Below are 14,203 nucleotides of genomic sequence, written 5' to 3' on the forward strand. Positions count from 1 at the left end.
CAAAACAGGAATATACTTCTCCAACAAAGCGTTTCAGAGTAGTGCAATACCCAGGAAACATGTAACGAGGTGCCTTCGCAATATCAGATCGACGAACTAGGTAGCAAACTTAGTTTGCTCGATGCTACCTGCGAAATGTATGTTTAATCCTTATCTGCATAACGATGACAAATTAACTTTACAATTGGTACGATTTACTCTCAACAGATGGCGCACCGTCCTCTTATTTGAGAAATTTTATCATTTTATAGCTTCGCACATTCACAAGCAGCTGGAGTGGTGTGTGTTGTTTCGTTCTGGTAGCATCTTTAATTAAACATGGCTTTATTCGCGAAAATTGGAAATATATGTAGAAATTCTTTATCGAACTCTGTATTCATTTCAAACAGAGTATTAGTAAATCATTGGGTTAAATTCGTGTCCACAGGTAAGTCTAAAAGTATGCCTCATGGTATTTATTTTGAGTACAAATTATATCATTCCTGTATTAAAATAATATTTTCATTATAAAAAGTGATTATCATAAAAATCGACTGCATTTTATTTTCATTAAGAGAGAGAAAGAGGAAAGCGAAAAATACTGTGATCCTCGAGTCAATATATTGTGTGTGACTTCTCACTTATCATAGTGGGCACCTAAGAGTACAACACATAACAAGCCAAAGGTTAAGTGCTGTTTTATTTCCTTGAGTATTAAGCTTGCTTAACTGATTAATAGTTGCCTAACGATTTTTCCCATTAATTATATTTTATTTTCATAACAGCTAACTGTTTTAATGCAGTTGGGGGCTAGTAAATACAGTATGCCTATCCAAACCATTTTTTGCAATTCCTCATAAACCATTTGTGTGTGTGTGTGTGCGTGTTCTGGGCCATACCCAGAACAAATATGTTATGGGACGATTTTTTTTACAAACGTGAAATTATTTAGCATTATTATAATTATATAAATATTAATTCCAGTTATGATTAGTAATCCATTACATGTGGTCCATAAATTTATTTTTTGATAATGTGCAATATGCAATCTTCTGACCAGCACTAAACCAATTTCATGTGCATTATAGCTTCAATAGCTTATGTGCCACTAAGCCCATAATCAACAACAAAAACTGGCCAAAAGAAACAAGAATTAAAATCAAATAGTTTAAGAAGCGTTATCAGTAAAAGTCTTGTTAGGTTATATGAAGCATTTTTCATAGTAATATGAAGGAAATAGGTTTAACTGGGGTGAATTTTCTTTTTTTTTATGACTCAAAGTTCCATTTAAACTAAATTTTTATGTGAGCAGGCAGACCACAAGTTGTAACAAGCTGTTTATTACTTTTTTTTTTTGATGCAATGCAGCACTTATTATTTCAAAGATTTAAAAGCATTTAAATTAGAGAAAGATGCTTATGTATTATGCACGAAATAAATCATTTACTACAGTTAAGAGTAGGAGACCAGCAGAATTACTTAACAAGTGCAGGTCACTGTTGAAAAAAAAAAGCTGTGAATTAGGGTTGTATTTGAAAGTGTCTGCAATTCTGCCCAGACACGATAGGAGGGAGTATATGATGAGAGCCTTGTCAATCAATTTGGCCCTGGAAAGATTGTGCAAGGCTCAAGGGGTAGAATTTTTTTCAGCCTAGTCTGTACTTGTTAACAGGAGAGACTGCTTCTACAGGGATGGGATACACTTAAATAGAAAGGGTGCAAGAATATTTGCTAATGCTATCAAGGCAGTGGGTGGGTTGGAAAACTGCTAGCTTGGGGGGATACAAGGACTAATAGATTAACAGTAGCCACTGGCAGGGTTAAAGTGATTCTTGCATAGCTTCTATTGGAATGAAGAGCAGCCTGGAAAACAAGATGCAGGGTATTCCAGTCAGAGACTGCTGGGAGTCATTGTGGTACAAGTAAACACATGGGTTGTGTTAGGGTAGCTAAGAATAGGAACAGGTGCATGTATACCAATGCTAGGAGTTTGGTAAATAAATTTGATGAATTTCAGGTATTGCTCAGAACATCTAAGGCAGATATTGTTGGGATATCAGAGATGTGGTGTCACACAGATATAAGGAATGCAGAACTGGAATTTGGGGAGTACAATGTGTACAGGAAGGATAGACAAAATAGGAAGGGTTATACTATTAGTTAAGAAACAAAATCCCAGGAAGTGAAGCCAGTCGACATTGCTGGACAGTACAGTGTCGAGTCAGTTTGGTGTGACATAAGCATTGGGAGATCAAAATTGAGAGTAGGAGTGTGTTATAGGCCTAATGACTCTGATGAGTATAATAAGGAACTGTACAGGAAAATAGAGTGGGCCAGTAAATCAGACAGTCTTATAATGGGGGAATTTAATTTCCCCAGATATTGACTAGAATTTGTGGGTTGGTCACTCACACACTAGCAAGGCTTTTGTTGATTTATTTGATGATTGTTTTCTACATCAACATGTTTGGGAGGCAACTAGAGGGAGTCATACTCTTAATCTGATTATCAGTAAGTTTTTTTTTTTTTGTTAGTTGTTGGCACATTGACTTCTGTGGCCATGTTGCACCTCCCAAGGTTTTTTTTTTTTTTGCATTTTATACTCTGATCCAAGCCCGCGACCTTTGGGTTGCCGGGCAGGCACTTTACCCACCCGGCTTGACCGGTCAGCGATTATCAGTAGTGATTCTTCATGCATTAAGAATCTCCAGATAAAGGAATCACTAGGTGGCAGTGATCACAGTGTGTGAAGTGGAATTTACTCAAAGAGGTAACTACCACCAGGGGTAAAGGGAAGGGTTTTTGCTTTCATAAAGGTGACTATGGTGGTCTGAGACAGTATTTATGCTCTATACGGTGGGACCATCTGATGATGTTACCAACAGCAAATTCAAAATGGGAAGCATTCAAAGAATTTATCTTGGAAGCTACTAGGCTTTACATACCAACTAAGAAATACTGTTCAAAGTTTAGGCCTAAATAGATGTCAGATGAACTAATGAGCATGTGACAGAGAAGAAAAATGCATGGGATACATATAAATTAATGGGTGACATGGAAGCCTATGATAGATATAAGCCGGTTGGAACCAAGTCAAAAAGGAGATTAGGCAGGCAAAGGCATATTATGAGAAATCCTTGGCAAAGGATGCAAAGAAAAACAACAAAGAGTTCTTTACCTATGTAAACTCTAGAAGGAAAGGGATGAATCAGATTGATCCACTGGATATTGATGGTTCAACTGTTGATGATCCTGCTCAGGTGGCTAACAATCTAAATGAGTATTTTGTATCTACATTCACCCATGAGGAGTTATTCAGGGAGGGGAATGCCAGAGGTGAGTTAAACTCTGGCAGTGAGCTGGATGATTTTGTAATAACTGAGAGGAAAGTGGAGGAGAAATTGTTGAAGATAAAACATAAAAAAAGGCACCCGGGATGGACGGGATCTTTCCAGTTATATTAAAGGAGGAAGCAAAGGAAGTAAGCAGACCCTTAGCCATAATTATGAGAGCTTCTTTGGACTCAGGGGTGGTATCCATGGACTGGAGATGTGCAAATGTGACCCTAATTCACAAAGGAGGATCAAAGGGCAACACAAGTAATTATAGACCTGTTAGTTTAACTTCTGTTCCAAGAAAATTAATGTAGGCACTGCTTAAAGAAGCACTTCAGTTATAGCTCGGACATAGCATGGTTTTGTTAAGGGAAAGTTTTGTCTGACCAGTGTGATTGGATACTATGATGTGGTCACAAAGGAACTGGATGCAAGGAATAACTTTGATATCATATATTTGGATCTTAGAAAGGCTTTTGATACTGCTGCACATGGAAGACTGCTGCAAAAATTGGAGCAGTGTGGCATTGGTGGCAATTTGCTGCTATGGATAAAGGGATGGTTGAATGGGAGAAGACAGAGTGGTAATCAATGGACACTGCTCATCGTGGACTAATGTTGTTAGTGGAGTCCCTCAGGGTTCAGTATTGGGTCCATTGTTGTTTTCTGTATTTATAAATGATATTGATGATGGTATATCAAGCTTAATGTCTAAGTTTGCAGACGATACGAAGATTGGCAGGGTTGTTAAGGACACTAATGACAGTGTGCTGCTGCAACAGGATCTTGAAAAGTTGAGCAGATATGCTGAGAGGTGGCAAATGAAGTTTAACATTGACAAATGTAAAGTACTAAATATGGGAAGCAGTAATCCCAGAGTGACGTATCAACTCTGTGGTACTACACTGACAGTGGTAGAGAACAAAAAGGACCTGGGGATAATTGTGCAGGCAGATATGAAGTTTTCTGAGCAGTGTAGATGGTCTGCAAGAGTAGCTCAGTGTCTTGTCAATGATATACAGGAATTTTTCTAACAGGGATAAGGAGGTGATTATCCCCTTATATAAGGCAATGGTCAGGACCTTAAGTACTGTATACAGGTCTGGAGGCCTCATTTTAAGAAGGATATAGAGCTGCTGGAATGAGTACAGAGAAGAGCAACAAGAATAGTGAATGGAACGAAGGGTTGCTCTTACGAAGATAGGCTTAAATTTTGAAAATTACAGTGTCTGGAGACGAGGCACCTGCGAGGTGATCTGATTGAGTTGTATAAAACCTTGAATGGTTTGAGCATGCTCAATGCTGATGGAATTCTTCCTCTTGCTCAGAATAATCATTTGAGAGGGCATAAATTCAAATTGAGGAAAGACAGATGTAGGATAGATGTGCGGAAGTTTGCCTTTAGCCAGCAGGTGGTTGGTTGGTGGAACAAACTTCCATCCTTTGTTGTGGAATTTGATAGCCTAAATAAATTTAAGGCTGAGCTGGACAGGTACTTGGAACAAATGGAGGGGTGAAATGGAAGGGTGGTTTTTTTTTTTTTTTTTGGCTGATGCTGCGTAAGCTTGCTTTTTTACATTATATGCCTCTACTAATGCTAATGTTGTGACATTTTTATAAATTTTGCATAAGATTAAATTATAATTGCTTTTAAATTAAGCACATGAATTTTCCTTTGATGCACATTAAGTGCATCAAAGGAAAATTGGTAATTAACATTACCAATCAGAATTTTTTGAGTTTTGTTATGAGTGACCTTCATAAAATACACATTAAATTTGTTTATTTATACAAGCTTACATAACAGGAAAGCCATTTCCAGATGTTTTTCACACAGTTACCAAGAGTCGTTTTAGTACAATTCATAACCTTTCTTCAAAATCACTGCAGACAAGATTTTTGTTTTTTGTGGTACTTGAACTTTTATTAGACGATCCATTGTTTACCTAACCATTTTCAAACCAAGTAGGTTAATAAATTAACCTACTTGTTAATATTAAATACTGTTTGGAAGGGATATAGGTATATTTAAAGGAATACTCTTATATTACAAGAAATATTTTTCACTTGGCATTTGTACAAGTTATTTAAATTTCTGCAGTTTAATTTACAACTTGTTATTATAAAACACAGCCACAATGAATAACAAACTGTTAATACTTGTAATACTGCAGACTTTTTTGATTGCAGTTGCCATTTTTGTTATTATATGTTCTCATTAGTTCGTATTTTGAAGTTAGTATTGGCCATAAAGTGCAAAGAACCTAGAAACCTTTGACTTACTAGCCAACTCACATCTTTTGTGTTTCTGTTTTCATGTAGGTAGATCCAATGGACCTTTCAATTTCTCCAACTCATAATTACACTAACCACGGAGTCAGCTAGGTCCAGTAATTAACACATTAATTGCCATGAGACAGATTTTCAATTTTTTTAAGCATGAAAATGTTTAAGCCACAGTTTTCTTTATTATATCAGGAAAGTTTAGTTTATGTATTACATATATATTTATATATTTTCTATTATAAAATTATTAGTAAATAAATAAGAGGAGTTAACCTCAATATAGAACGTGGAACACTTCCGTATGATACCCTCCAGAAATAAAAACGAAAAAATCGACAACTTACCGGAACATTAAAGTAAAATATAAATAATTAAATAATCAATTTAACACAATTCAAAATCAATTTAAAACAATTAAAATTCAAATTAACGCAATTAAAAGAATCTAACGAAAATATTCAAAACGATTTTCCTTCCTACTGTGGCTTAAACATTTTCATGCTTAAAAAAAGGAAGGAAAATCGTTTTGAATATTTTCGTTAGATTCTTTTAATTGCGTTAATTTGAATTTTAATTGTTTTAAATTGATTTTGAATTGTGTTAAATTGATTATTTAATTATTTATATTTTACTTTAATGTTCCGGTAAGTTGTCGATTTTTTCGTTTTTTCCGTTTTAATTTCTGGAGGGTATCATACGGAAGTGTTCCACGTTCTATATTGAGGTTAACTCCTCTTATTTATTTACTAATATTATTATCAACGTAGAACATATTGAGTTATTACAGCTCTGATTCATACTATCTAATTATAAAATTATAGAAATAACCTATTTTTATATTTACTGGAATAAATGCAAAATTTATTTGAAATGCATAAAAAATTTAATTATCATGTGATAAAAATAAATTTAAATGAATTAAATGTTAATTTAAGTTTTGATTAAAATTAAATTATAATCATGTGATATTTGTGTAGTATCATTTCCCTATATCTCTCCTCTCCTCTCTCTAGTAGTTTTGTAATCATGCCTGTTCATCCTCCTGTGTTACAGCAAAACTGAGCACAGTGTGAAGAATCCATACACTTCTTACTAAATGCATTTATATGCTGTATACTGCTTAGATAGTATGAATCAGAGCTGTACTACTCAATATGTTCTACGTTGATAATAATATTAGTAAAATAATAAGAGGAGTTTACCTCAATATAGTGCATAGAACACTTCTGTATGATACCCTCCAGAAATTAAAACGGAAAAATCGACAACTTACCGGTAACATTTGAGTAAAATATAAATAATTAAAAAATCAATTTAACACAATTAAAAATCAAATTAACGCAATTAAAAGAATCTAATGAAAATATTCTTTTTGAAAATATTTTCTAATGAAACGGATATTCTAATGAAAATCGTTTTGAATATTTTCATTAGATTCTTTTAATTGCGTTAATTTGATTTTTAATTGTGTTAAATTGATTTTTTTAATTATTTATATTTTACTCAAATGTACCGGTAAGTTGTAGATTTTTTTCGTTTTTTCCGTTTTAATTTCTGGAGGGTATCATACGGAAGTGTTCTACGCACTATATTGAGGTAAACTCCTCTTATTATTTTGCTGTATACTACTATAAAATTTACTAAATTTGGTGATGGGACACACAAGGTGAGTCTCAGCAATTAGCATTAAATAATTTAATAATGAATGCACTCACTTTTCATTAACAATTCGTTTTAATTATAAAAAGGGTGTCCATAAATGATTGACCACATTACAAATTATTATGTAACAAGTACTGCAAGAGATATTGGCAAACAGTGGTTTTTTTTTTTACAATGGAAAGGATGACTCAAAAAGTTGATAGGTTTCCACATGGGCAACATTTGTAGTTTGTAGGATGTTCAAGTGGCTTACAGTTTCATGCCTAGTGTTTTCTAGCATTTGAGGTATCATGGAAGCAGTGGCATCAGTGATTTTGTTGTGAAATTCATCCAAATTTGCAATGGGAGTACAATACACCTTATTCTTCATTTAACCCCACAGGAAGAAGTCCAGTGGGGTTATATCCAGTGTGCAAGGGGGCTGGGGAATTGGTCCTCCCCATTCAATCCATCAGCCTAGAAAATGCCCACTGAAAAATCGTCACACAGTCAGAGCCCAATGAGGAGTAGTGCCATCTTGCTGAAACAGGGTTCTCTCATCTGTAGAATTGCAAAATGCCCTAGCATGTCATAGTGATTGTTACCATTTACAGTAGTCCCAGCAAAGAAAAATGGTCCAATCATATAGTTATGGAAAAGGACATACCACACATTCAATTTTCGGGAATCTCGTTCATGCTCATGAACGACCACATTCCCCATATCATGCGGTCGTGGCAGCTCATTGCACCAGATAGGTGGAAGGTAGATTCATCACTAAAGACATTGTTCAGGAAGTCTCATCCTTTTTCAATTAATCATTTGTAATGTAGTCAATAATATATTCATTGTCTTTTTTCATTTATTGAGTAAAGCAGCACCTAGCCAAAAAAAAAAAAAAAAACTGGCAAATCTGCCATATGTATAGAAATAGTATAGTACAGCATACAATTATTTACATTACAAATTTCAAATTCACATTACAAATCAACTGTATGTACTATGCAATGGTCATCCCCTCAGTGCGTGCCTCCGTAGCCAGGTGGGAAGGAGCAGCAGTGCATAGCACACGCTTCTTGATTAGACCAGGGTTCGAGCCTGTCACCACCAAATACGGAGGATGCAGAAAGGTCAGGGAATGACCACTGCATATTCCCGGAGCAATGTGGCCTTAGTTGCTAATGCTCCTAAAAACCAAATAACAAACAAACATCCCCTCAGCTACAGCACAACCTGGCAAGTAGGCTACAGCAGAAACCAAATGAAGCGACACTGTCCACATATAAGCACAAGCATCACATTCTAGAGACCGATCATCGCAATGAGCTGGACAAGTAGGCTACAACAGAAATCGATGAAGAGACACTTTCACAGTGAGCAACAAGCATCACATCCTAGAGATTGATCATCTCCGGTATTCTCCAAAAGACAGTTCAACGAACAGCTATCTGCCAGCAGCCAGAGAGCTCAATAGAAGTTACTCATATTAACCAGCAAAACCAAGCTGGAAGAAGGTGTTATTGCAGGATGGACATCTTGTATTTAACGTAATAGGTTAGTGCACTAGCATACCTGTTACATTAAGTGAATCTTCCGTAAGTTGAGGCTTTAGCCCTTAAAATCTTTCTTGTCCAGCCTATATTTTTGAAAAAAAAAAAAAATTGAAGGTTTTAGAAAGCCATTTTTTATTGATATTAGAGAATTGTCAACAACCCACTAGCTAAAAGAACACTCCTGCAGTCCACTCTATAATTCTTTCCTCCTTACTTTGAATTCATTCCCCTAGGTTCTAATATCATTTAATACCATGAAAATTTCTCCTTCATTCGTTATATTCTCTCCTCTCAGAGCCTTCTAAATATCACTGAGATCCCCTCTAAGCTACCCATTTAACTAGTCCGCAGGCCACATATTTGAACCTGCTCCTTTGAGTGCCATTTAACCACAAAAACATGGGCAACATACAGTTACCTATGTTTTTGTGGTTTATGATTGTAGTATACCTGATCATAATAGTATTTGCAGCATGGCCTCAGAACTGCCTTATACAGGAATTATAACCACCCTCTCTATAAAGAAAAAAAAAGCTGAATAAATTAATAGGACTATGATCCTTCCCCACCACTTGTCGATGCTCTACACAAAACTTCACTTCTGCCGTTATCAGAACCCCTTACCAAAATCCTTTTCTTCCCTGCCGTTTTGTAATTAACACCTTCCAGTACAGTTGTTATTTCTCAAGTATGTAGCTTGTCTTCACTGCTTTATAAGAAATCTGTGTTTCAGTACTAAAATGCTTTTAATTATAATGCTTATGTGATGTCAGGCAACGTGTACACTACAGAAGTATGTGAAAAAAAAATTTTTTCAACTTCTACACAGCTTGTAAGATATATTAATAACCCTCTCAAAATAAAAAATAAAAAAAAAACCTCTTAATTACTGAGAACTGTATACACTACATATGCAAGTATACTATCAAATTAAACCTAATATTTTATAGATACCCAAAAAAATAAACCATAAAACACAATTTTAGTTTGTTTGAAAACAGCAGAACAACCTCCTCACCAAAGGAATATAAACTGTGTGTGAGTAATAGCATTTTAGTGCATTACTTACATTTGAAATGTAGTACCACAAATAAATACAGTTGAGGTAATCACTAAACTTTATAAAGAATGCAATTGAAAGTAAAGAATCCTCTAAGTTTTACTAGTTGCAGTGTGACAAAAATCATGATTGCTCAAACCTTAAGTCCTAAGACAATAATAAAAGAATCTTATATTTGATTAACTGATATATAATAATGATGAGTAGTTTTACTAACATATTGAGATTCTTTAATGTCTTATGTATATATTTCTTTAAAATATCTATAGGGCAGACCTATGAACATCTTTTGGTTGAAAAAAGAGGATTAAAACAGAACATAGGATTAATAACTTTAAATCGGCCAAAGGTATTAAATGCACTTTGTGATGCACTAATAACAGAATTATCTGATGCTTTGAAAAGCTTTGAATGTGACCATACGGTTGGTGCCATTGTACTAACTGGAAGTGACAAGGCATTTGCAGGTAACTTTCCCCTCCCCCATTTAAAAATATTGTAATCCATATAATTTTTTTTATATAAATAAATAAATAAATAAATAAATTTTCTGTTTATACTCCGGGACGACCAAACGGTCAGAGGAGTTCACAAGATAGACAGAATACAAGAAACAGCACCGTATTCAGTAGTCACGGGCTTGAACCCTGGTCACTCAAGGCACGTGTACTTATGCACCCGCGCGCCTAACCACTAGGCTACGGCGGCCTTAAAATATAAATATATATATTTATATAAAATATAAATTATAAAATATAAAATATAAATTAAAATATAAATATATATAAAATTAGTGGAGTATCTGTCTTTATAGAGTATCAATAGTTACAGAAATTATCAAATTTTGTTGTGTCAAGGTGATTTACACTATGGCTGGCTGACCTGTGGTGTGTGGCACACAGTGATTTGAAAATTCCAAGAAACAAGTCAGTGGTACACAACTGATTTGAAAAATCAGAAATTATGATAAACATGTGCAGTTTAAATTCTAATTTTGTCAGAAAATTAATACCTGAATTTCTACATGATTAGAGCCCATTGTTCTTCTAGATGAGCAGAAAACCCACTATACTATTATTATGGGAGACTTCAATGCTAAGGTTGGAAAAAGACAAAACAGCGCAGAAAGGGGAACTATAGGAAATTTTGGAATTGGTGAAAGAAATGAAAGAGGTGAAAGACTTGTGGAATTTGCAGAATCTCAAGGACTGTCAGTAATGAACACTTTTTTCAAGAAAAGGGTGAACAGAAAGTGGACATGGAAGAGTCCAAATGGATTAACTACTAATGAAATAAACTTCATCCTCACTAACAGAAGATATATTGTGAATGATGTCACCGTCCTGAATAAGGTAAATGTTGGAAGTGATCACAGAATGGTAAGATGTACACTTGATATAGATAAAGGAAAGGAAAAAACTGACTCGAGTAAATAATACAAAGGTCTTTGAGATAACAGAAGAGGAGAAAAAGCAGTATGTACTGGAACTTAAGAACAAGTATGAGCTTCTGCAGACTGCTGAGGACCAAGATATCGACGAGGAATATTACAACTTTTTGAAAGTGATAAAGCCCAAGAAACCTATAGGGAAACAGAAATCCAAAGAAGAAAAAATTAGTCAAGAAACACTTGTCATGATGAAAACCGAAGACGACAAATGAAAAGCAAGAAAAACACTGACAGGGAGAAAATTGAGTATACTGAGTTATGCAAAGCCATTAGAAAGAGACTCAGAGAGGACATAAGATTTAACACAAGAAAAGTAGAACAAGCATTAAGGGAAAACAAAGGATTTAAATCAGCAGCCATGAGCAGTAATACAGAAAGACAAATGATACCGAAACTGAAGAATAGCGATGGTGTACTTATAAACAGCAGAGAAGGCATAATTCAAATAGCAGAAGACTACTATAGAGAATTATACAGGGAGCAGGGGAATGATGCCAGCAGTGGGGAAGATGGATTGCAAAGTAGCAACACATACGACATACCCAATATTCTTCCTGATGAGGTAGAACATGCATTGAAGAAAATGAAGAATCAGAAAGCCCCGGGGGAAGATGAAGTTACTGTAGAGTTGTTAAAATTGGGAGGAAGAGACATAACACAAAAACTGGCAAGGCTCTTCACAAAGTGCATTAGAAAAGGTGTGATGCCTAAGCAGTGGAATAATGCAATCATAGTTTTGCTGCATAAGAAAGGAGATAAATTGGAAATTATAGACCAATTAGCTTGTTATCCCACATCTACAAGTTGTTCACAAGGGTCATTACTAACAGATTAGAAAGAATACTTGATGAGAATCAACCGAAAGAGCAAGCTGGCTTTAGGACAGGATTTTCAACTATGGATCACCTTCATGTAATATCACAGCTAATGGAGAAAGCAAATGAATATAAAATACCATTATGCCTGGCATTTGTGGATTATGAAAAGGCATTTGACTCCATACAGCATAAGGCAATGTTTCGGGCACTGGAAAGACAAGGCATTGATACCCCATATATTATGATTTTGAAGAAAATATACAAGAGTGCTACCTCCTTTATTAGACTAGACAAAGACAGTAGGAAATTTAAAATTGAGAAAGGAGTTCGACAAGGAGACTATCTCCAAAGCTGTTTACTGCTGCCCTTGAGGAAGCTTTCAGAAGATTAGACTGGTCGCAGAAAGGAGTCAGTCAATGTGAACGGAGAGTACCTAAACCACTTACGATTTGCAGATGACATTGTGGTCATAAGCCATGATCCCAAAGAATTAGAGGAAAATCTTAATCAGTTATGCACAGCTAGTAAGGATTTTGGACTAAAGATGAATATGGCTAAAACAAAAGTAATGATGAACAAGTATGCCACAGAAAGGGAAATAATGATCGAAGGAGCAGTAATTGAAAAGGTGGAGTCATATACTTATCTGGGACAAGTTATTAGCTGTAATAATGATAAATGGCTGGAAGTCAAGAGAAGAATAAATTTTGGATGGATAGCATTCAGGAAATATAGTCACATACTGAAGAGCAATATCCCAGTTTGTCTGAAACTTAAAATAATGAACCAATGTATACTCCCCAACCATGACTTATGGAAGTGAAACTTGGGCACTCACCAAAAGAATGGAAGAGAAGCTGAGAACTACACAGCGAAGAATGGAACGAATCATATTGGAAATCAGACCGTTAGATAAGAAGAGAAACACATGGATTAGGCAACAAACTCAAGTAAAGGACATTCTTATCAAAACTAAAGAACTAAAATGGTCTTGGGCAGGACACATAGCTCAAAGACATGATGACAGATGGACTAAGAAAATAACAGAATGGTATCCAAGAGGAGCTAGAAGAAAACCTGGAAGACAAAGGTGGAGATGGATAGATGAAATTCATGAGTTTGTGGGTAGTAAATGGATGTCCAGTGCTCAAAACAGAAGGAACTGGAAAGTTGCTGGAGAGGCCTTCATCCTGCAGTGGATTGAAAATGGTTGATGATGATGTTCATATTTACTGCCTGCCTCCGTAGCTGAGTGGGCAGGAGCGGTAGTGCAGTAGCACACGCTCTTTGAGTAGACCGGGGTTCAAGCCCCTGACTGCTGAATACGGTCGATCTGCCAACCCGCACTGGACCACCATGGCAGATTATGGTCCATTTCCCTCAGCATGAATTGTTGAGGAGGCTTCCATCCTGCACTGGGTTGATAATGGCTGCACTTTACTTTTTTTACTTCGTTTTAGTACAGATGAGGGTACCAGTGAGCTCTTCATGACATCATTTCTGTAACTATTAGTAATTCAAATGAAGCAAGAAATAAAGTTCATACAGCATTATCAAAAAGAAAAGAACACACACATTCATATTAATTGTCCATCCCTTCAAACTACTGGTTCTTTAAATTTATTCAAACTGCCCACTTCTAGAACACAAGATGAAATTTGTTTCAACAATCCATTAGTTGACTGAAAATTTTCGCCCTGGTGTTACCCTACATTTCAATTTATACCAGCAAGAAGGATGCCATCAGCATTGAGCTTACTCAATCCAGTCTTAAACACGTCAGGCATCTCCCCACAGGTAACTGGTCACCAGGCTTCAGTTCTGCACACTGCAGAACTGAATCCTTTCTCAGTAAAAATACTGTCCCCCCCTCCCCCCCACTAATCTCAGTTGGAAAAAATTTTTTGGCTCCAGGTACAGATCGGTATTGGAGAAAAATGACTGATTCCCTCTAAGAGCCCAGCATTAAAGCTTTTGTAAAGGGTGTTTTTAGCCACTTTTTTATATAGAAAAATGGCAACTGAATACTTAAAAATCAATTTTTTTTAATCTCTTCCAAATTTTATTTACTACAGAATGCT

General features: G+C 35.6%; 1 protein-coding gene across 1 annotated transcript in view; it reads left to right on the plus strand.

Annotated features, from left to right (window-relative positions):
* Positions 1 to 261: 261 nt before the first annotated feature.
* Positions 262 to 14,203, plus strand: part of LOC150078934 (enoyl-CoA hydratase, mitochondrial-like) — a 59,250-nt gene continuing 45,308 nt past the window's right edge. Inside the window, exons 1-2 of the mRNA XM_090383972.1 lie at positions 262 to 427; positions 10,124 to 10,321. Of these exons, the coding sequence (XP_090240098.1) occupies positions 319 to 427; positions 10,124 to 10,321 (307 nt within the window). The 5' untranslated portion in view covers positions 262 to 318. The remainder of the gene's footprint in view (positions 428 to 10,123; positions 10,322 to 14,203) is intronic.

This window comes from Mastigoproctus giganteus, chromosome 10, assembly GCF_048544385.1.
Source record: "Mastigoproctus giganteus isolate SK-2022 chromosome 10, ASM4854438v1, whole genome shotgun sequence".
In the NCBI taxonomy this organism is placed as follows: Eukaryota; Metazoa; Arthropoda; class Arachnida; order Uropygi; family Thelyphonidae; genus Mastigoproctus; species Mastigoproctus giganteus.